At 38.0% G+C, this 25,515-nt stretch overlaps 1 protein-coding gene across 6 annotated transcripts in view; it reads right to left on the bottom strand.

Annotated features, from left to right (window-relative positions):
• The window catches only part of CCSER1 (coiled-coil serine rich protein 1), a 424,423-nt gene that overhangs the window by 101,425 nt on the left and 297,483 nt on the right, over positions 1 to 25,515 (bottom strand). The window contains exon 10 of one of the 6 annotated variants that reach the window (XM_065062412.1): positions 21,652 to 21,733. The exons of the other annotated variants lie outside the window; for them this stretch is intronic. Coding sequence (XP_064918484.1) covers positions 21,722 to 21,733 — 12 coding nt within the window. The 3' untranslated portion in view covers positions 21,652 to 21,721. Of the gene's footprint in view, positions 1 to 21,651; positions 21,734 to 25,515 lie in introns of those variants that run through there. 6 annotated transcript variants of the gene reach the window in all.

The following is a 25,515-nucleotide window of genomic DNA, read 5'->3' as shown; positions in this document are numbered from 1 at the left end:
TCAACAGTTTATTTTTGCAAATGACCCAATTAACTTTTCTAAAAAGTGTCCTCTAAGTTACATACTAGTCCATTGTGCTTCAGAGTTTCAAAAACGCGTTAACTTCAATAATTTATATAAAATCATGATTCTTACCCAGTTATTATTCCTGAACTCCAAGGGGACATCTTAAGATAGAGGGATTTATCTAAAAATTACTATTTCCTTAAGCAATTCACTTTCACTTCACCTCTGAAAGGTGATGTCTCAGTGACAAATACATTTTGAGAGAACAAAGTTTGTGATAAAGGCTCTGGCAGCATTACTAATTACACCCACACTCTGAAGGCTTAAAAATAAGATATGCTTCCTTTCTATGCTTCAACCATTTTAAGGAACCTAAGATGCCACAGAAGCTATCAGAAATCTTACCATTGAACGGAATGCAAAAGAGTGTCAAATTGAAGAAAGGTCCTTAATTGTTCCATCAAACAGCATGATGGGGTTTGTTTTCTTTTTGCTTTTATTAGTTTGTTTTTTCCCTTCTGATTTATTCCGGCCTCTGAGGTCAAGGATCCTGTTTGTGTCTGGTCCTGTAGAGCATCTCAGTCTTTCGGGGGATAACTGGGAATGGCGCTCTCTGGAAGTGCCCAGGCTAGCGTGACAATTAAAGGAGGGAGAAGACATGCAATTATTTCCAAAAGGACAGATCTACAAAGAACTGACAACAGGCTACACTGCAGGGAATGAGCAGAGTTAAGATTTGTATTATGAATTAAGATTTAATGAATCCCCAGGCAAGTTTTACCAAAGAAACTAAAAGAAAAGTAGACTGCTTGATCATAGATTAGCTACATGAAAATGTTACATACATTAAAAATAACATCCATCCAAGACAGAGTGACCTTGAACATTTAGCTACAGCGCTAATCTTCAGGAGGTAAAACACTCTGTCATTTCAACCTGGTGATGAATTGACTGCCATGAAAAGAAAACTGTGTTGTGAGAGTCTTTCAAAAACACAGTGGCATATTTATAATATGCATTTTCTGATAGTAAGAGATTGCAAAATAAGTGTTGTTTTTCCTTATGGAAAAACTTAAAGCTTAAAAAAAGGGAAGAGTCTTCAAAAGCAACTAAAATAACCAATTAAGTGTACAAAATTTTCAGTAGAACATCTCTCTTTTTTCTTATATCTCTCACAAAGACAGTAATCTAAAGTCAGATGGGCACCATATCACATCCAATACACAAATATACCTATCAGACACAATTATCTAAATGACAGTAAGAGTTCACTGCACAAAGTGATTTTTTCCTTTGATTACTACACTAAGGAACTGTTTTTCAGGACAGAGCAAATAGAGTTTACGGACTGATGCAGATCTATTATAGGCATTAAAGTGGTTATTTGGATAAACATTTCAATCAGTCTGTCACAAAAAGTAGTTCCATTTCTATTTCCAACTGATGATAATTTTAAATGTAATTGATGGTAAACTATTTGTGGAGCTAGGAACTAAAGCTTTCAAAATCATAAGCTTGATGACATTTTTCAACAGTTTTTATTCTATATTAGACACAAACTGCCATAAAGAACAGTGGGGAATGTCCTCTTCCCAATAAATTAACTTTGTCTGTGCAAGATATAATCAGAGCCCTAATCTCACGTACCCAAATTGCTGATTAAGAATGCAGCCACTAAGTAGAAAAAGTGTGATCCAATGTCTTCTGAAACAGCTTATCGAGCACTCCACGATCCACAAAGTAACAGCAACAAGTGTAATTTTATGCTGCTTAAGAGACTCCATGTTCTGCTGTGAAATTGCAGGACAAAAAGTTCTGTATGGGAAGGCGAGGAATTTCAAAGACTCAATTCCTGGAACCAGGGTCGTGGTCAAAGGTGAAGCCAGAGGCACCGGTGAGAATTTAAGGCCCTAGGAACATTTTCAGAAACCAATTATTGTGTAGTTTTAAGGGTGGATGTCTCAAAAAGCATTATGAAAAAGCAGAATTTTAAAAGTATAATTTAATACTCAGAATATTCACTTTTTTCCCCCCCTCAGAGTGAAATGCAACTCTAAGGGCTTAGCTCTATTCTGCATTAAACAAACACAGAATTTTAACATTACCGAAGCTAATTTTCTATTGTATTACTATGTGGTGGTATAAGAACTGAAGTTACAGTAACCAGAAAACAACAAAACACTGAAAACTCCCATCTACAAAAAAAAGTAGTAAAGAAAGCGGCCATATTCATAACGTCATGTAAAACTACTGTCACAATACATATTTTAAATTCCATAATTCGTGGTTCTGATAGAAGTCATTTGGCTTTCAGCTTGGTCTTCTGCCTTGTCCTTCTCTTCATAACAAAGCTGCTTGCAGCTGCCCCTTATTCCTATAAATTTGGGTACACATCTACCCTTCCTGCCAGTCAACATGAAGACTAATTAGAGACAAACAAGGTGGAAAACAACGCCAAATTCTGACCCGCTGCCATCAACAGCCGAATTTCTGTTTCTGCGGGACCAGCGCATCATCTCCATGCGCTTCCCCAGGGAGATGATAAAGAAGTTTCATCTCAAGTCAGCGAATGTGCAAAACTGCCAGATTTCAGGTACAACCCTGGGCAAACCACAGGGCTGCTCTCAATTTCCTCATCTGCAAGATGCAGATAATAAATCTGGCAAATACAGACTGCCATAAAAGTGTTATTGATTTTTGCCTTATAAAAGGCAACAGAGCCCAAGTTAAGAATGTTGTAGCCCAGCGCTAGCGAGCAGGAGAACTTGGGAGGAAGACGATCATCTACTTTGATAATTATTGATTTTTATAAGGTATATATCACTTAATTACCTTGACATTCTCCAAATACTGAGCTTCCTAAGCCATTAACAAACCAAACACAAGAACAAATGGGCCTTATATAAATGTCAATAGCAGACCTGCTTTTAAAGGACAAAAATGAAAGAAATGCTATTAAGCAGGCTAAATGTCAGAAATTCCTGAGTGCTTATACTTAATTAGAGGAAGACTTTTAGTAACATATTCTTATTCTAACAGAGCTCACAGTTAACTGTATACCTGGAATGGACAATCTCCACAGTTTTCTAAATTCTATAAACATGAAAAACTGAAAAAAAGCCTTTGTCATATATGGCCTATTGGGGAGATCTGTGAAGAGCAACTAAGCACCCTCCCATGTATAGCGAGCACAGAAACTCCTTTGGCAGCTTCCCCCAAAGGCTCATGTAGTTTGGTAGTTCGGAGTTGGCCACCAGGACTTCAACCTTGCAAAATCCACACGCTATTTCTATGTCTGAGTTCACTGGGGGCCTTATCAGCCTTATGGTTCCCTTCAAAACAGCAAATGTAATCCTAGGACTGTATAAATGTAGGATTAACTACATATATACAATCTATGCACTTATGCAGAGGTTTGCCTCAACAGGCAAGTCCTGCATCTGCAGCCACAAAATACCAAAATACAGCCTATAACCAGCGGTCGTGGTTTTGATTTGTAACCTTCCCATGGTTCTTTTCTTTCAGTTGTTTGTTAGCAATAATAAAGATACTTAGCTCTTGCACAGAGAAAGGTTGGACACAAGTCTTAAAATACCTGGCAAATCTCACACAGGATTTCTCCACCCACCCCCAGCGACAAGAAGCTGCTGATCCAAGGGCTCGTCTTTGTGTCACTGGTCCAGCAGCTTGTGTTGACCGTATAACTTCTGCCAACATCACCAGACAAAGGGATTCTTTTCACAGAGCCACACTGTAGATGGCATGTCACCTACTTATCCTTTTTACCTATACGATGTCCATTATTTATGTGAGCAGAAGACTGGTAATAGTGAATTGTGTTTGCCCAGACTCCCCCAGCCAGCTACAACAAAACACCTGGAAGATGCATAAGCTGAACTCTCGCTCCTCTCTCCCGCAGGGTTACCATTATTAATGGCAATACAGAACGGGGGGAGTCACTGAAGATTGCCAAGGCAACTGCTAAAGGGGAGGAGAAAAACAAGTGAATTGATCAACAGATTTTATTTTTTCTCCATGGAAACTAAGGAAATTAATTTCTTTTACAACAGATTATTTTTAGACAGTCTGCTGAATTTTGCTCCTAGCTCCACCCATTTCCAGCATCACACCATTCCATTGGTGCATTGCATCACATAAATAATGGGCAGTAATTGCCCCTGTAGCCAAGAAGGGACCTGGCAACGAGTGGAGGAGCAAAGCAAAGGATCATAACCTCTTAGACCAGCCTTTTCAAAAGAGAAAGTGTGATGCTGCTACATACTGACAAATATAAACCACCTTTATTGCAACACATCAGAAAGGTTGCTGCAACTACCATCCTGATCATAAAAACATACCAGCAACGCTGACACGTTACATCTCAGTGGAAAGCCAAGGATAACAGTGTTTGCCACCTCATGGACAAATTGTAAAATACAGTGTGTATTCGTGACTGGCAGCATTTGGAAGCAGGATTAGAGGTTTCTGGATGAAAATTTGTTCTGTTCAGGCAAACAGGATTTGCAGCCTTCCACAACAGTGGTGAATATTGACCACAGCTACCTGCACTTTGATCTAGTGTTTTCAGATCCCTTGTACAAAGAAGAAAATTGTATCTTCCTGAGCACACTTGTTTGTTTCAAAGAACAAAGCAGAGCTAATGAGAAAAAGAAAAAACAAAAAGAGAAGGAGCATTATCTAGTCTTCTGGATCAAAGATGTTCCTAATGTGCAACGTATAGGGCAAGTTTACTTGCATACAGCTCGGAAGTAAAAATCTTCCATATAATGCAGAAACTCATGTTCACATACACAACAGCACAGTGCATCACAAACCACATTCAGACAAACTAACGTGTATATTATTGGGTATCAGGACAGAGCACACGATGGGAGCTCCTCTGCCTCCTCCCCTAAGGTTTAGTACCTTTTTTCTTTTCCAGTCTAACATGATTAGTGAGGTGTCAATTGACTGGCTCTAAACTCCCTGCCCTTGTCCTAGAAAGTTCCAGAACCTGACCCAATTCTTCTCATTCTGGTCACTGTGACTGCATAGAAAACACATGTTCAACTTCTTCCATTTCTACTCAGTCTGCGAAGAGATTGTTTGAAAAACCCATTGCTAAGTTGGGAATTTCTGTCATTTGTCTTTAAAGCAGTGTTAACATTGAAGGCCAAGCTCAGCCACTGTGAAACTACCTCATGAAATACGAAGACTGAACCTGAGTCATTAAAATTTCATTATTCAGAAAAAGACTAGACTAATTCGTTTTTAAATCTTGGTACCAATGCAGAATAAGAATCAACAATACATTCAACAATCTACCAATAAATCTCAAATTTTCAGGGAGATGAACTAGACGGCTTCATTAGTCTCTATCTTATCTAGGGTCCTCCTCTCAAAAACTGAGAAAATGTCTCATTTTGTATAAAAAACAGAGTAAGAGAAGTGAGGTTAAGTGAGTGTAGATTGACAGCTGTACTCTGTAACCTAAATTAGTTGGAACTCATTGCTCTGCACTGCAGCGATCACTTCTCCAATTGAAAAGGAAAAACAAGGACAAGATCATGGCAAGAGCTGCATCTTGGTTTTTAAGTACGGTATTTAATCAAACAAGAAACACTCCATAAAGGAGACTGAATAATAGATTGAAAAAGCCCAACAAACAAACAATAAAAACCCAAACAAACAAAACAAAACCACCACCAACAAAAGAGCATTTATGAGGGTTCAGAACATCAGTCTGCTTCCCTATTATCCAGAAGGCACTAAGTACAGAATTTAATTTGTAAGCAAGATGTAGAATTTATATACTATTGATAAATCAGTTCTTTCATCCTTCTATATAAAAGAGAAAATCAAGATAGCAAATATGATGTATTTTATACTCATTATCTTCAAAGCCAGTCTCACAAAACCCATTGAGAAGGAAGGTGAAAAAAATATAAGACCTCTCACCAAATGCATCTCGAGAAATTGAACAAAATGTGTGCAAGCAAGTCTGCAAACTTGTTCTAATGGGAGCAGCAATTGCTCTTTTCCTCCTTATTTTTCTCCTTTATGGCCAACTTATTGATGTATATCCAGAAACTCCCATAGAAACTCCAATTCTGAGCAGAGCCAAACTATTGGTTATTAATCTTACTTTCCTCCATATATTCCCACTTCTTTTCGATATCCTGTGAACCATCTGATTAAAAGACAAAATTAAGACAGACTAAATTTACGTAAATTAGAGCAGTTTCTGAGTGGTTTTTGATTCTGAGGACAGAATCCAACAGGATGGCTGTTGTGCCAAGTCAACTTACATTATTTATGTTTTCCCTATGGCTGCTCTTTACTAAATAGATCACTTATTATTAAATTACTAAAACTTCTAAAAGTAAAATGCCCACCCCAGTGCAATTAAAACGACTAGCAGAAATCTTTCATATAATAATGGAAATAATAAGACTCTGTACCTGAAGCTAAGCTCTGGACACAGTTCCTAACGCTGTCATTCCATAGAGAGATGGGGTGACTGCTGTAAAAAGGCATCTGCCAAGTCAAAGAGGAATATTTCCCGGTTCTTGAGAAAGTTCTTGGCAATGCTGCTGCCTTCGTCATGAGTAATGGGACATTGCTTCCTGCATCTTGGACGACGAACCTTGGGAAACATCATATAACAAACGTCTTCCTGCAGCACTAATGATTACAGGGGTTTTTCCCAGTCTATTAAGCTACTGATTATATTTGACTTTTTTTTGACCCAAAATGAAAGTGACAGTTGTGAAAAATATCTTGATATGGATCAGCATAATCTAAACAAATTAATCTGGACAGCGCTTTTTCCAAACCAGTTGCCAGCACATTAGCAAAAACAGAAAAAAAAGAAGATCGCTGTTACAAGCCATCAGCCTGTGCTGAAAGCAGTTAGAAATTACCGTCCTGCAATCTCATTTTGCAAAGAAATCCATATCAAACGCTCTGACATGCACTGGAAAAACGCTAATACCAGAACTGAAGAGCTGGTTCCCTTTCTGTTTCTAAAACTCTCTGACACACTCTGCAGGTCACAAAGCGTCATGTCATTGTGCTGCACTCTCAGTGGAACGGGGGAAAGCATCTCGGGACTCAGGGGAAGGGAGACAGCATCAAGTTTCCTCCAGGGGGGAATAGAAAATAAGAAATAAATAAAACGCAAAACTCAGCAGGTACAATTCCAGAGTTTGTTCTTCAAAGATCAAATGTCCCACTTGCGTAAGAACTGAAATAGGATAAAAGAGTCTCTTGTTTTGCCACCTATGACACTGGTGTCCACTCCCCTGTGATCAAACGGGCTGGGAAAGGAGGGAAAGCGGTGCAGAACTGCACTGTACACAGGATTTAAAGGTTCGAGTAACACAGACAGAGCAGAGACAGCAAATCAAACCCAAACACATCTGAAACCAGCGAGTTCAAGAGAGGGGACGTGAACCTTACGAAGCCACGACATTCAAATTGACATTCTGCAATATCCACAAAGCCTAGAATTACTTCTCCATATACTGCAGGTGCTGCTAGAGTAAACACATACTCTCACATATAGATGTGAATTTAAGACCATCTCAGAACCTGCCATTGCTTCTTTCTTGAGACGAGCGCTCTCAGCCACAATGCGTGGTGCCTGGGACTATCTATAAATGTTCACTGCTTAGAAGTGCTGTCTGTTCTGCATCTTAATAGGAGCAACTGTTCAGGAACAGGGAACAAAGCAGCTAGAATATTCTCAACGTCTTCAGTAGTAAAGAAAACAAAAATTAGTCCAAGGGTTTATTTCACATTTCCAGCTTACCCAGCCCCATAAGCTCCGCTACAAGCAGCAATGCTGCTTACAATTTAAGAGCCCTTAAACCAAACCATTGACACGTACAGGCATGGGTGGTACCTACTACTGGTTCACCATCACTGATTTGCCTTTCAAAAGTACAAACTTCAAAATGTTCACAACTGACTATAACCACAATTTATCAACATTTATTTTAGCATGATGTTTTCTAGCTATGAGAATTGGTTTCTCTATCAAAAATATCTTGATGAGACCTGCTGAACGGTGTCTTCCCCCAATGATTTCTGTTCAAGACAGCAGATACAAAAATTGGTATAAAAAGGCAGGCGCAAAGTACACCTGCGCTACAGCATTCCTTGTTCAAAACTCTTTCCATGCATATATATTTCTCCCAGAAATAAAACCTTGGGCATGATGTACCACTTAACATTTCAGAGATTAGTTTATTGTGGGACAATCTTGGAGGCTGGTTAGAAAAATAAGACTGATATAATGGAACGTTTGATTCAAGCTTCAATATTGGGAAAGCTACTGCTGCATTATACAATCAAGATGGACAACTGGATAAAGAAGTAGTGAAAAATAATGTAGAAGGGCTTTATAAGAAGCCAGTCAAACATTAACATTGAAATAACGAAACCTAAATCCTGTTGAATTACTTCAAAGGATAGAAAACTTATCATTACGGAAATAAGATAAATCTAAATAATAAAGATAAATTAAACTGCATTAAAGCTGTCTTGTTTTATTTTTTCTAACGCTGACAGTTTCACGATGCATACATAATCAAAGTCCCTTTTTTTCTTTTTTAATACTGGGTTATTTGATTTGAAACAATAGTTCGCAAAGCTTGTCATAATATTTCTTCTTCTCTCCAAGTCCATCATGTCTACATTTTGTGAATATATATGCAACAAAAACGTTCCTTCTACAAAATGAAAGAAATGAGCTTTCAGCAATCAAATCATATAACTGAAATAGTTTCATAGAAGCTTTTATTTGGTTTATTATGTATTATGCAGCTAGCCTAATTAGACTAATTAGTTAAGCTGACAATCATTTAAATAGGGATGAACTAAACAACTTGGTGATTATACCCTCTCTTTAGAAGCACTTTCCTGATCTTTAGTCGCACTGTCCAGTGTGGAATCTCACGGATGCTGAGCAAATGTCCCAAAATCAAGGAGCAATAGTTGAGCAAAGAAACGGGTGTGAGATTCAGCAGTGTCACAGTTACATAAGCATCCATATGAACACACATCCAACTCAAAACCCCCACCCTCTGGGAATCTGTGCCCTAGTTTTCCTGGTAGCCTACAGCACATGCCAAATTTGAAATGGAAATATTTCCCTAATCAGCTAAATCTGGGTCAAAATGTCAACTCAGCTTAGGCGCAAGTCACTGGCACAAGTCATTGGCACTCGTGACCTCTAGAACGGCCATAATGAACACCTGTGCAAGGACTCCAGACATCAACGGTGGGGAACAGTCTCCGATCAGCCACCACCGAGCAAAACACCAACTACACACTTGTCTCCATTGCATCTGTGCCCTCTCAAAGGCTGCATAATAGCTCCTGTTCCACAAAAAGGTACTTTGCAAACAGGATTCTTTTGGGGCTGCAGCTAATTTTCACAGCAGCAGCTTTTGCATTGTAGCTATATCAAATTAAAGGCACTTATTTTTAGCCAGTCAGCTACGCTACCTTGACTAAAACACATAATACAAGTAATATTTCCATGTAAAAGCCCACTTGCAAGGAAGAGGCAGGCACACAATATTGAACAGGAACTGCTCAGCTGTGCCGAAGAGGAAGCATTTCTATCAAAACAGAACGCTGCAAAAGAAAGCAAGGTCGTCTCTGCAAACTGCTAAACAAAGGTGGCAATTTGCTAATTACTGAAAAAACCCTGTGTTCATGCAATTAGTGTCTTCAGTGAGTTATACCGATCCATAGGACAAAACTAAAGCCAAGTCTTAAAGCTAGCCAATATTATGACTTCCTTAGGCTTTTCCCAGTTTCCACCAGCAGCATTGCCTAACTCTTCGTTACGACACGTCCTTTCTTTAAGCCACTAATGCACAAACTCAGCATTAATTTTAGATAATTTTTCTGGTCTGTGGAACAAAGCTATGTACATTTGATGTGTATGAACACATGTATTAATCATACTTTAAATAAAGACACATCACAGAAATTTAAATTAAGTTGTAACGTGTTCAAAATTACTTTGCCTCACTTTGCAAACGGTTCCCGTTTTGATGGAATTGGCTCATTAGTTAACAGGAAAGAGACTGAGCACAGTAAAACTGCATTTCTTGATTACCTTGGACTGTACTGCTACATAGTGTGGAAGTAAAGACACCACAACCTATAGAAGGCTATGCCCTTCACCTAAACTGGATATTTTCACACACTATATATATTTTTTTGTTGGGAGGATGTCTTTTATATCCAAGGCAATCCCCCAGGAACCCCACAGTCTTTCTAAAGAACACTCACCTGGTACTGTTGGTATTGTTTTTCAGAATACATTTGTGGTATTTGGCAGAGCTACTGAATTGTGCAAAACCAAGAGTCTGAAGAACAAACAGAGCAAAATGTGGCCAACAAAATGTATGTAATTTGAGATAAGAGAAAGGGTGAAATGAAAAATGATACTCTTAGAAGTTCTAGTTGAATAAAAATTTCAAGCCATCAATTTTACATAGCAAAATGAACAAAACTCTACAACCAAGACAATTACTTATGTCTCTTTGCACTAAATGCAGAAGAAAAGGAATTAAGCTGAAACTTTATTTTTGCACCGCAAACATAAAAGCTTGAAGTTCTGTATGTGAAGAGACTTGAAACTTTTTTCCTCCTCTTATTCTTTTTTGATTATTCTGCTCTAACTTTTCATCTGAATATTTTAATATAAATGAGAAAGAGGATCGCAGGTCTTCCACCAAGGGGCCGCAGTACTGGAGATACACGGGTGGAACTCTGACTACGATAAAATCCATTACATTTTATTTGAAAGATGAAGAGGTAAAAAGAAAACCCACAGTCCTCTCAGAAGCGTATCGCGTGGCATCTGTGTCAAGCAGGGTAAGGAATATGACTATATTACTCAGCTGTGTTAGGCACAGGATCATAAAACAACTTGAGATCCTATCTCTTAGTTTCATCTGTTAGCATGTGTCCTGTTTTTCAGGGAATAACCTAATACAATACAAGTAATTTAGAGGTAATTAACTGTAAAAAGCCTTTGAATGCATTATCACTTCAACAAAAAAATCAAGTCATTATCTGTATTCAGATATATTCAGGGACTCTTTCATCATAGAGCAATATTACGGCTCTGCATCCTGGGAGGTACATCGCATTTTAAAATGTCTGTATATTCCAGCCTTAGGCCAGTAATCTGAGCTTTATAATGATAACCAAATTATCACTTCGAGTTGTTATTACACACTGGCAATGTTTTGGGAAAAAAAAAATATTAGGGATGTATGTCTGCCTGGGATTTTAAGACATTGCTCTTCCTAAACCGAATGATGTGATGGTGGAGAAGCAGCCGCCGCTGAGCAGCTGGGCCTTTGCCATGCTATCTGTCACTAGGCTAAACCCCCAGCCTTTTGAAACCAAACAGGAGTCAACCTGGACAGTTTACACGTGGAAGAGCGTGGCGGTGCAATGTCTGAACTCAGTTTGTCTATTTCCTCACGCCTGTTTTATTACTATTAAGAACAAGACGAAATCACACCAATGATAAAATTTTCAGCCAAAAGTTGTGTTGTAGCCAATAATGTTCAGTAAATCCTAATTCCTTCTCAGAAGAAAGTGTAACTGGCCTTTTTATCTCCACGTGAACAGCTGCAACAACACAGAAGTGAAGTGATGCAGTCACAGCGCTGCCTCCACCTTCAAGAGCCCTAAACATTAAGAATTATGCAAATCTTACCAAACACAATTCAAGTCATTACTCATACTTTAGAATGAGGAGACTGAACAAAAGCTACAATAATGTGATATTAAGGCTCCAAAGTGGAAAAGATAAATGACATTTACTCAGCAACACCACCGCTTCTGTGTATTTAACAATACACATTAGAGATCCTGCCAACACCTGCCATGGAAGTGATATATTAAGCAGAAAATTGGTCAAGTTAATGATACTAAGGGTTTGTAATTTAACTACTGAAACTTCAATATTACTGGAAGGTATTTATATGTGAATAAATACATACACACATATATTCAAATGGTCCCATACATAATGCTGGGCAATACCAGCACTTGTCAGTGCGGGTAATATACACAGTATCATTTCTGTGTAATTGTCTACAAGAAAAAACACTTACATTTCTATGGATTTAAATAGACAGCTTATTCACACATTATAAACACAGATGTTTGCAGATAATTTTTCTGTCTATGCAATAATACCTCACATTATTTTTACATGTATGTGTTTCTATACAGATACTCTAGACTACATATATATATATATATATATATATGAGTGGATATTAGAAATCAAAATATGTATATACAAAGACAGCATATATTTATGTTTTATTGCTAATTTGATGTGGGCCAGATTTCGGATAGTGCAAACCATTTACTTCTCATAAAAAAATTCCATCCTGAAATCTTGGCATACTTAAATGAGTGACAGTTTATCTTCAATTCCTTAACTGTTATTAATACGATTTTTATATGTACATAAGCTAATTATACATCACGACCTGAAAGCTTTTGAGTAGAACCATTTCTGTTCAGTTTCTATACCAAGCAATATCTTGGTTAATAGGTTTCAGTAATGTGGGGTCACTGTATTCAGTTGGTGGAAGAACAAGGCGGTCTGTGGGCACAGAGACATTTCCTTCATCCTGCTCACCTCAGCTATTCCAGCACTATTTCAAATTGTCTTATGTATCAGACACATATATATTTAAGCACTTTACACTGTTGGAAGATGTATTAATATTTATATTGAATTAAAAAAATACCTATATAGACTCGGGAGCAATAAATGTTAACGAACTGCATTTCTAATGCTATACAACCTTGTCCTGAAAAATCAGGTTTGCATTTCCTGGGGTTTCCTAAGCACCAAAGAATACGAAATGGTATGTCTGTATTCCCTCTGATATAACCAGTCTACAAGCCAAGTCACCCAACAATCAACAATCTTGGCAATTCATTTGCAATAAATGTTACATATACTTGAAAACACCAGTACACGGCTTCTCAGTGTGGTTTGTAATGTTACCATATAGATTGATATATAAACGAACCACAGCATCTTTTTTTTTTTTTTTAAGAGAAAACTATTTATGTTTAGACAATTTGGATTTTGAATGAACTACATTTGGAAACATAGTAAATTTATTCTGAAATCTTTGTATGCATGCTGACCTTTCAGATACTGAAGATCTAGTCAAAATACTGTGTTATAGATGTAATAAACAAAACAAACGAACACTTGCTCTGAAATTGTAAATAATTATTCTTCATGGTTTCCAAGGATTCATAGAAATCTAAAGGTGCTGAAAACAATTGCCAGTTGTGAATGGCAACTGAACAAATCAAGTGCTGATCTGTTCATTCAGGATGGGTTCAATGTCCTCTAGAGGATTTTTGAAAACTGTTCTTTTAATACCGCCTTTTGAAGGGAATTTTGTTCAGATTTAAGCCTTTATGCGACAAAAATAGGAGCTTAGTTACAATCAGATTTTGGACTACAGATTATGGATCTTATCTCATCATAGTTTTGCATTTGCACAATATTTAGGGGTGTCATTTTTATCAAGAACTTCAACAAAATAACCCCTGAGCAGCAGTCCTTTGGTCTTTACAATACCAAACACAAGCACTTGAAAATAGAAACATCAGTTGCCACTGGCTTGTACATGTAAATTTCGACTTAATGACATTGAAATAATTAAAAATGAGTTTTATTTCAAAAACAGCATCTTTTTTCTACAATCTATGAATAAACTCAGAATTCCACACCACCTACAGAGTTTTCAGAAGAGAGGTTTCTTTCCAAGTTAACGCTGCATCCTCTAAAGACCGTCCATGGTTTCTACAACCTCGGAACACAACACTACGCTCTTCCTACTCTGGGAGATCTCGGCATTACAGCATAGAATGGAACAGAAAGGGGGAAAAAAGGGAGGATGCACGTTCATGTAAGAGCAGATTTTGTGGGGTGGCAACTACTTAAAACAAGTAAGAGGAACAAGGGCAAAAGTGAAGCTAATACACAGTTTTCAAGCAAGAAATTGTTTTCTTTATGATATAGAGCTGTATTTTAGTCCTGTGCAGCCAGATCTTCAACTCGTAAAATGGTGTAAGATTTACTGGGGTAATGTCACGTTACACTGGAGAAATACCTGCCTTGCATTTTTTTAGATACCCATAAAGTTCATTGTTGCTGAAGAACAGAATAACGATGGCACATAAAAGCAATGCTGGTTTACAGAGCGACATTAAGATGAACTTTATATAATCACAGAGCCTTATGGTATCATATACAGCATGTCTATATAATATGGTTATAGATGGAGAGATGAATATTTTTAAATAAATGATCACTCAAAGTGTTTTAAAGTTTTGGAACGGCAGCATTTCCTTTTTTATTTCCAAATGATAAGTGTTTCAAATATGTCATTTTTAACATCAAACACTTCGTCAAGAAACAGGACTGATTTCATATTAGAACAAGGAAATGCTTGCAACTTTTTGCTCAAAGTTTAACAGCAGTACCTGCTATGAGAAGGTTCCTAGTGCAATTATTTCCAGTGTTAAAAGGCAAGTTCTTCACTTTGTGAATTTCCCACCTTTCATGAGAACTGAATGACACCGTCACCTTTGTGACCTCCTCCCTTCAGTCATCTTTTTGATGCTTACAGCAGTAAGCATCAGTATTTGAGTATTCCATAATACTATTCACAGATTTAATAATGTCTTCTCCATCTGTCTTTACTCTGTTCTGTTCTGAAGAGGGAGAGGGAATTAATACTCTATTTCAGACCTTTCTCCTCGGTGTGTTCCAAGTTCTTGTGCAGGTAGCAGAAAGAGAGAAGCTCCAAGATCACGGCATAGGGACAGAAGGCAGAAAGATCTTAATGAGATTCACAATTATTGCAGGAAAAGCAGGCAAATGAATGTATTTTTCCTAACACTCTGAATGACAAGTGTAAAGTTAATGGCAAAACAACATGTTCAACCTGAGAGTTAACAAAAAACCCAATTAGTTCAGGAAATATTACTCACTTTCTGGCCTTCAAAAACGACTCTGCAAATCATCAGAAAGTGTTTGTACTATAAATATTGTAAATATAGTTCAATTTTAAGCTAATGACTTGGAAGTCCACAGTGTTAGAAAGGCACTTTTATGACCTTCAATTATTTCCTTTATTGCCTGTCGAGGGTTTAGATTGCGGGGTGACAATCAAACCCTGGCAGATGTATTGTTAACTTCCCCCCCCGCCCCTTTCCCCCTTTTGCCCCTCCCTCTCCCCACTTCCCACTCAGCACAGGTGGGAGGGAAAAGAAGGACAGAGAGAAGAGAGTTGGAAAAATTAACAATGTTTTACTAATGTTACTAATAAGAATAGAGAAAATAATACAAAATATACAAAACCAATCTTGAAAGTCTCAGCAACTGCAGAGCCGGCACCTGAAGTTCTGGATTAGACTCTGCAGCCAACCGGAGCTGGATTCAGTCTGTCACTAGGCCTCAGTTTGCAGGAATGACTAGCAAGGTCCTCTCCTAATGTCGACCATGAGCAGAAGGGAAAAGGGAAAGAGGGACGAGATCCTCGTGATCTCCCACTTTTATATGAAATATTAACGTGAACGGGATGTTATACACAGTTGGTCAGCTTCTTGGTCACCAGTTTCTCGTCGTCCCCCTCGCAAGATGTCCATCCATGCTTATCAATAAGTTTGCATTCCATTGCTAGGTTTACCAAAACATGTATCTGGTTCTCCAAGAAAATGCAGCTAATATCAAGGCTTTAGCTGACAGGCAAATTCACTAAAAGAGAAACTTGTTTTTAACAAAACCAGGACATTGCCCTTTCCGGATCTGCACGTGCAAAGCGCAACATCTTCATCGCCACTATCTTCTGCTAGTTGTTTTCTGCCCAGTGTGCCCATCTCTGTGTGAGCACTTGGGTCTTATTGTTTCCTGTGTCTTGAAAGCGAGAATAAGTAGTAAGATAGTAGAAGATTCGTGAAGATCAGCAGCGTGACATGTCCTTACACCTCCCAGCATGCAGATCATATGCAAATAAGTAGCAAAGACAAAGCACTGCAAAGTCATCAAACCAGGCTGAATAAGCCTGAAGAGGTTGAACGCTCATTCCAGCACTGTGCTTGGAAAGGGTACAATTGCTGGGGAGACCAAATGGCCTTAAGAAAATACTTTGAAGTGCCTTTCCTAAGGGAAACTCAGCATTCTGGATTCTGGTGAAAACCATGTCACAAAAAGAATTATAAACAGGCTTAAAAACTACCTGCTTTGCTCCATGAAGCTTATTCTGCCTGAAGCTTATTCTGATATGAAACTTTCTCTGATATAATCCCACCTGCAACCATGAGTTATACTTTTTTTAAACTTAGAAGGAAGATCGATTTAAGCACTTATTTTTTTAAGCTTGATATAGCTATAAAGATTTTAAACCTCTCTTCATCTAAAATTCTAGCTTGGTAAAGGGCTGAACGGCATCTATTCTAACAGACAACGTGTTTTCCAGACTGAACGTGTTTGACTATTGCTTGACATGTTCTTTTCATTTTTCTGTGGCACATCCATGTGGACTGAAATAGGATTTAGATTGCTTAATCAATAACAGGTTATAAGAGCACATCATTAGGAATGGAGTTTATTGAAGGGAGGAGGCTGCTGGTGTAACACCACCGCCATCAGCTTAACCTCTTGCTGCCAGGATGGTGTCAGCTCAAATAACAAAGTACTGCAAGGGAGAGACACAGACAGTAAGCACAGCGAGTGGCTCTATCATCAAAATGCTGGATTACTGTATCTTTGCATTTCATGAATTCTGGTCTTTTTATCATCATTACAAAAACAAGCAAACAAACAAACAAAAAAGAGAAGGGAGATCTGAGAAATATGAAGCTGCGTTTTGTATTCCACAAGTTGTAATGTCGGAGAAAACAGCAAAGACCTTCATTTCCAAAACAGAACTCGAACCTTAAGAGGCGGAATGATTAATCTATACGGTGTGCATCTTTTACCACTTGCGATGCATCTTGGTAGCAGATTTCCTGAAGGGGGAGGAAGGACTATCAAAGCTGGGAAAACACCTTCCTTTTCTAGACCAAATTTGGAGGAGATGAAGCAAATACCTGACACCAGCTACTCTGGCATACCCTATACACTTTTGTCCACATAAATAAATACCACATTTTATAAGACAAAGCTTGAACTAGATCTTCAGGACACTGTAGCACTAGCAACAGTGTAATGACAGCTGGGGAAAGCAGATTAAGTCTACTTAGTCTATGTTTCCACTGTTCTTTGTTTACAATGTCTGTTTTATTTGCTTAGGAAGTCCTGCATGTAAATATTTTACTAGCGCACAACAATATTAAACCATAACGGGGTGCATTTTCTTCTGAATGAACTGCATCAGCACAAGGCAGTTTTACAGGTAAAAGACAAATATTACGGCATGTCTTAATGACACGCAGCACACTGCTTGCATCTCCTCAAAAGGCATTTCAGTATAATGACTCGCATACCATAAAACATGTTTGCTAAAAGTAGTATCAAAAATTTGAGAGGATCAGTTAATAAGTGATCTTCATTGTTTCAAGTGATGGCTTCCATCCCAGAAATACAAATATATACTGGCCAGAATCTGAGAAGTTCTTTGAATACACATTTGCCTCCCTAACAAAGGCATCCATTAAGGTAATAAAACCCCACATCTTTTGGGCCTGGTAACAACACAAGTTTTCTATATGGAACAAAGATTTTAAACCCCACATAAAAATCATAAAGCGAATGGAAGTGTTCCTAAATCACGATTCTACTACTGTTCCTAAATCCCACCTCCCAGAGGAAGTCATTTGGCTTTAAAATGATCTGTGATATAAACTAATGATTTAAATTGCTTCAGTACTAGCTTATTCTCTTAAGTAATTACAGCAAACTGAAGCACCCTTCAGTCTTTCTCAAGTAAGAAAATCATTTGTAGACTCGGCAATTCTGTTCATCTTTATACTAAAGTAAAACCGATTGAATTAGAAGTAATTCCTGAATATATGAATAATTTTCTGCATGTTTTACGTATTGATGTGTTGTATCATCCTTCCTCAAAAAGCATACCGCTAAAAATACATGAGGAGGGTATTAAGATGTAAGGCTACCCCCGGCCAGCCTGTATTCTGATACAAAATAGAAGTAAATTGATAAGCGCTGTAGAATATGTAGAACACTTACTACCTTTTAGGTCTATAAACACACACACTTCAGAACCAAGCCCTTAGTCTCGAAAACAATACATAGGATTCTACAACCGCAACGCAAAAAGAATAACGAGGACTTTGGAAGGCTCTGTTTCAACAGAGCTTTATGTATTCTCTCCTGACAAAAAAATTCTGTCTAGGAATAACAGTGTTTAGATTCAAGTGGTTTACTTCATCTAAGTCATTTATCCATCTTTTACTTTCTTTCTTTTCCTCTCCCTCACTAATTACTCAATATTTGCTTGGGAATGGCACTGGATTTTCAAGTCATCCAACTTTTGATGTTTCACTATCATTTCCTTTTAAAATAAGTAGTAGGAAAATAGGCTGATCATCCTCAGGAGGAAAGTGGGGGGCACCGAGAAGTAAGGATGTAATTGAGGTTATAAGCTAAGCTGGCTGCTACCCAAGAACTCCACCAGCTCAACCACTGAATTAATTGTTGGCCTGAATTCTCATTATAATACTGCTGCAAAATTATACTGCCCAATTAGGTTGGTAATCTAATATTCTAACTACATCTTAGATTTTTTTTGTACAGTACCCAGCAGTGAATTCCAAGAACTAATTAGATAGTCAATTTGAATCCTTGTTGGTAGTTTTAATAACTTTTAATGCAAGTTTTTGTTATTTTGCTGCTGTCTTAAGTCAAAATTCCTTTCAATTCCTCCCTCCCCTCTGGTTTGAAGCAGCATGGTGGAAGGACGGCGTACAAGCAACATAAACGTATTTTGACATAGGCTATGAATTAATTCTTGGTCAATAATGCAAAATGAGTTTCCAAGCTAACAGTCATAATTTTATTGGGAAAACACTTAAATTAGAGATGTGCTCAATTACATGACGTGGGCCTGGTAATTCCTAGCTGCACAACAAGCAATCTAATACACTTCTGTGCACAATCACTGGAGCTTTCTCAGATTGCGTTTGCTTTACTACCAGCCCACCAGCACACCTTTCCACCCCTAAAGAGCCGCCTGATAAACGATGGTTTAGTTCAAGTCAGACACAATTCATTCGTCCGTTAGGGCCAATGTGGTTACAAATGCGTTTCCAAATGCTCGCCGACAATATGGCAAATGGCCCGGGTCTGTTAGCTGCCTTTACCACAGCACACAAAGATTCTTAATGGCAGTAAGAATATAAGGTAAATGAAAACTGTCAATTCAAAATGACTTCTCCTTTTATAAATTAAGCTCTGTACGGACGAACGGATTGGTACTTGCTTCCTTCCACACTTAGTCAACACCTGCACTTCTCAGCTCCGGGCTGGAGTCGGGATGGAAGGAAGAGCCGCAGAAGGGTAGAAATTCTCCATGATGGAAAAGAATAGGAATATTTTCATGACTCAAACGAGTTTAGTGTTGCCTGAAGAGACTCACAGTATCAGACGATTACATTCTGTTTACTCAGCACCAAAGAAAAATAACTAAATTTTCAGTTTTTATGCTTTCTTTTACCTCCTACTCTCAACGCAGTATATATAAATCACTGAATTGAACAGTATAATAACCTATTTTCGAAGAAAAAAAGCCATTAAAAACCACAAACCATAAAAAGTAATTCTTTTATGTCATTTAGAGTGTAACAAATACTAAAAAATAACTGGTTTTTATTGAGAGAGAATATTCCATATTGAGATATGTCTCTATGTAAACAAATAAAGTAAAAATGTAATAATACAGGCACTTCTATGTTAAATTATAGAGACCAATATATGAATGTCAACTCAAATATATTTGCATTAATTTAGACTTAGTAATTTCAGTCCTTGCCAGTCTCTACACAAACCCATATAAAATGTACTAGATCGAGAAAGCATGAAAGGAGATCTTGTTGATATTTTTGCCCCTAAATTATAGTGTTTCCACGAAGAACACATTATTAAAAGGACGCCAATTGGAGTCCTAGCTCCACTTCAGAAATGTCAAAGTATTGACTGTTTACAGGGTTTAAAGAAAAAGAGATGATTTAAATGCGCTTCTCGTGCTTTCATCTGGTGGGTTCCACAGTTAACCAGCGGTGTTTCCTACTGTGACACAACCATTATGTGCAGAATTAAGTCCATGTCAATTAGACTGCAATGTTCTTAAAAATGACACCAATGACAGAAGAGAAAAAAAGCTATATGGAGACATATGCATGTACATATATTTTTCTAGACCAGGACAATACACTTGAATAAAAAACTGAGTCTGTGAAGAGGCTAAGTTTATAAATATACAGTTCATTTTTGAGAGTGAGTTTTGCATTTTTCATACCATAACAAATGCTATGAAAACATTTTTATTTGCTGAGAAATAAAAATAAAACGCAACAAGCAATATAACAATACAGCCCACTAATTCATTTCTAAGGGACAGCCTTAGCCAAGGGGGAGAAGAACCGATTGAAAAACCCGACGAGATATCAGACTGCAAACCATCCATTGAAAACCAGCTCTGAGTGACACTGTTGGCCAGATTTTCCTTTTTGCCACGCAACACCTTCTCCTAGAAGGTTATTTACACAGTCATCTCTGGCAAAGTCTGCTAATGACTAATTAAAGGGATCACTTATCAAAGGTGGCACAATGACAATTTGACCTACCTCCCCCATTTTCATGCTTCCCCCAAACAAGTTGCTGCTTTTCTGATTTGTGTCATAACCATTATATGCTTTAAATGTAATTATACAGGTGAGAGAAAATAATCTTTCTACAGCATGCATAAAGCAAGCATAAATATTAAAAAAGAAGATGATTGCAAATTACTTGAAAGAGCAAGTGATTAAGCTTAATGCTTGTAATTTAAAAGGCACAGGCAAAGCACGTTCACCTACACACTTGCAGAGCTCTCTTGGGCAAGTACAAGCCAACACAGCTCACTAGAAAACGATGGTGTCATTTGTGCTCTAAAGAGCACTACAGCAAGGAAGAAGAAAAAGAAAAACAACCCACACACCAAAACCAAACAACTCACAAACCCCCAAATTATCCTCCTGCGGTGGCCAAATTTTGATGGCATATGTTCATGAGTACTACACAAATACTATGAGGATCCACAAAAACCAACTTTGAATTGAGTACATGATCCACATCCCTCCCAGGCTGAGCTGCTGTGTTTAAGCAGCACCTGCACTTAATCCTGTAATGCTGCTGTTATGTAGGAAAACATATTTAAAGCCACACATACCCCTGAGAGCAAGAACAACAGCTTTCTCTTTCCTTTTTAGTATAGAACACAATTTCACACATCACTATGCATATTCAGTGTTGGATTTGGCTTTCTGTTGGTAATTTTCATTTATGCTTCATAATTTTTTTACCTGCAATATCCAGGGGTGTTACATGAATCAGGTTTGCACACAGTATGGCAAATGTGTACCGCTTGCAAACTTATTGGCTGCAGCTGGTCACATCCCTCACTTGGTCTCAGCAGAATGCCTGGAAAGTCATAGTGATAGTCACAGTGTCACAAGTGCAAAAGATGAATTTGTCGTAAAAAATAAATCTTAATGGAAAAATCTCTGGAACACAAATTGCAACAAAATTCTCTGCATCTGGGAGTTGCTGATTATCTCTGTGGAGACACTGAATATAATATTCAATTTTGGAAAGGAACCTGGAGTTGGCTGCAAAAAAGGAACAGGAGAATTCCAGTACCATACAGTGGCACGGATAGGAAAATGACATTTACTGCTTCACTACAGCTTGTCAGTTCTCTCTGAAATAAGAAAAGATAATTCAGACCATACCCTGATTATAGTGAATATTCAATAAACAGAGACGGCAACTTAAGCAAATGTGTATGTTTAATTGACCATTTAGGAGTCCAAAAAGGCATTTTTCTCAGCTGCTTCCTCTGAATGATCCCTATGAGCTCAGATAGCCTTGTCTGCAAATGTAAAGGTTTCCCATCAGAATAAGTTTCTCTTTAATGATTAGATTACAGGTTTAGACATATGTGAAAGTCAACAGGTTGGATTCGAAGTGCCTTGATTCAGTTTTTGTTATACATCCTCATCACTTGATTAATAATGAGCTGTTTTCTTTACAACTGCTCTAACCATAGGTGTCTATGCAGAGGAACTGAAAAGTCCTAATTAACAGGAGAAAGAAGTCAATCTCCTATGGCAGCAAAGCCAGAAGGTATTACTCTGAATAACAAACTTTGTACACAGTTGAAATGAGTAGAAATAATTGTGTGTGTTCTTTTTCCCTTTAAACACTCCCTGGCAACTCTCAAGTGAAGATGTGCTGCATTATGGAACCTCCTGACGTGCACTGGCGAGGTTCTTCACCTTGTTCTACTGCTCTACAGGAGAATGATTCACCTTTTTTGGGGATGATGCTCTTTAAGACTCTGTTTGCACATGCAAAACAGGAAATCGTGCCTCCTTACTTAGCCTTTATTGGCTGGCTTTTATATGGTAACCTCTCTCATTCACGCTTGACATTTTGCTTTTATTAAGCACTTGAGAGTATGGCTGGCATCTCATTTTAGGAAGGGTCAAAGAAAGCAGTTAAATTGCCAAAAACATTGTCACTGATATCTAAGTGCCCACAGAGATGGTCACTATTATGTACCAAAACCAAACAGCCCTCAGGCTTAAAGAACCGATCTTTCTCTTATTAAACAATTCCTGCTTTTCCTACTTACCATTATCTTTCTTAAACATTTGCCAGACTGGGTGTATCCATGAGTGTATTCATATATCCATGCACAGTAACATCACTGTGGAAGTATGAAGCAATTGAACTACCCTTTCCTACAGACCAATATCAACTATGGCCTGATTTGGGGCACCACGAGCACCCCCACCTCCCACTGTGTCTGGTAAAGCAGGATCTGAGTCAGAACGAGGGGCAGATTCAGATGGTTCACTGAAATGCCTGTGGTTTCAAACCATTCTCGATCTGACAATGAAATTTAAGAAGAATAGTGCTTCTGAGATCATGCACATTCCTTTAGAAGAGTTTGGGAAAGCCCAGCTCTAATCACAAACAAAATAGCAGTCAGCGAAACAGATTAAGTTAGTTTAAGCCACTTATCATGCACAGACCTTGATAATATTAGGAAAGAAACTGAAAGCATTCTGCATTCCAGTGGAATTACTACAACTGAACAGTTATTGTCACTTTTACTTCACAATTCATATTATAAGAAATGCTACAGAAGTTGTACTTTAGGTTAAATAGCTTCCTCTATTAAATAGCTTTCAGTAAGCATCACCTGCTGAGGTCTCATCTTAAGACCTGTTACTACTCGTTAGCACATAGTGTAAGAAAATATTTCAGTCAAGACTTACTAGTAATACTGAACATTAAGAATAATGACCTTCAGAAAAAAAATATCAGTTAAAACATAAGCAAGTTTTCCAATATCCTACTTATTCAGCTGATAAAGCTCATTCTCCCAATGACAACACTGAAGTGTGAGTGTTGATGAGGCGAAAACAATTAACTGGTTGTCCCTGTAGCTTGTTCCCCCTCTCCTGACTCTGCTTCTTTCCTCTCCTTCCATTTCTGTGGTTCTAGTCCAAATACATGTGCTTTGCTCAATGACATGAGCTCTGAATATCTTCGGAGATTTATCACAAGAGCTGATATTTGAACTTAAAACACTAATGGCACACTTACAGTCTTATAATTCAGAGATAATTTCATTGAGAGTAATTCACTAAGATCACTCAGATCTATAAAAAGACAGGGTGGGGAAGGAAAAGGTGAAACCAGCAAGTGCTGTACCAACCAGGCACTTTTTAACAGAACACCTTTTGTTAATCTGAATTTCTGATTAACTACTGAACACTTGCAAATCATGGACAATGAACATCTACAAATGAATTTAAAAGAAAAAAAGCCAGCGAGCTTGCCATGGAGATCCCCTGTTAGACTGTGCAATCTCACCTAACATACTCTATGCAGATGTTTCTGTCTATCCAGGAACTGAAACTTGAATGCCAAGCATCAGCAAAACTTTGGATTCTCATTTATCATTTCTCATGTCTGTGTTAATTTTCTTCTCCAGATTATCCCTCTGTGCTAATTGTAAATGATGCAGAATGAGCTCCGAGCTGAACCAAGCTCAGTGGTTTCCCCGCTGGTTTGGCCAGGGACAGGTGGTTTTTTACCTTTTATTTTTATTTTTTTTTACTTTGTTTTGACAACTGTAGCTTAGATTTTACCCCCTTTTACCCTCTTGCACTGCCTAAAAAACAAACCACTAAATATCTAGGTCTTGACGTCTTGGAAATTCAAAGTATTAAAGAAGAAATACTCAGAATCCTGAACTAGGCTATGCAAAGAGTAAAGGTGCATTGCAGCTGACTGTAAGAACGCATCTGAAGCCACAATGAAAGCAACACAGCTCCTTGCACACAAAAACCACCTCGATCACAGGTTCCTCCTGTACACATCAACTGTCCCGCACACAGATTCCGTGTGTCAGTTGAACCACCTTCAGTGAAAGCAGTATCAGAAACTAGGCCTTATTTAAATATTGACGTTATTTCAGCAGAAACTTCCCCATCTCACCTCAAAGCACTTGGGTAAATTTATCAGCAAAAAAATCATCAAGACAAGAAGCTTAATGGCAGCACTCCCATCACAGCGAGGTACGATACAGTGTCAGTTCTTGCCTTCTCCCTGCTCCAAATCTATCAGTCAGAGATGCCTGATCCATCACATAAACTGGGACAGAATCCAATTGGTCTGTGTTTGTGAAACATAGACTACATTACCCAGATCTTTCAGTGTCCTATTTTAAAGCAAATGAACTATAAAGGAAAAAAAAACCCAAACTTGTGTCTCGAACACGCACATGATAACGCGCAAGTCATTTGAAAACTAGAGTACTCTTAAAACAATCTTAATGTCCCACAATTAAATAATATAGACTGTTCTACCTGCGTGCAGTTTCACAGACTGAGGTGCAATTTATCATTACTCCATCACACTCAGCCTACAGGAAAAACACCACATCTCAGAGTAGATCACTGAGAATAAACAAGACTGTCAAAGAATGGCAGAAAAATTCATTTATGTATTATTTTCATAATGGGACATAGTTAGATAACGAGGCTCAGGAATACTAAATCACCCGACCAACATCACACAGGATGCCTATGGCAAAGCTGAGACACTAACAGGCATGTGCCCAACCCCAGTTTGGTAGCCTACCATGTAAAACTTGCGTATCTCTAAGTTTATACCTGTGCATATCC

Source organism: Columba livia, chromosome 4, assembly GCF_036013475.1.
Source record: "Columba livia isolate bColLiv1 breed racing homer chromosome 4, bColLiv1.pat.W.v2, whole genome shotgun sequence".
NCBI lineage: Eukaryota > Metazoa > Chordata > Aves > Columbiformes > Columbidae > Columba > Columba livia.
The sequence above is the reverse complement of the archived record's forward strand: the minus strand, read 5'-3'. Positions and strand labels throughout refer to the sequence as shown.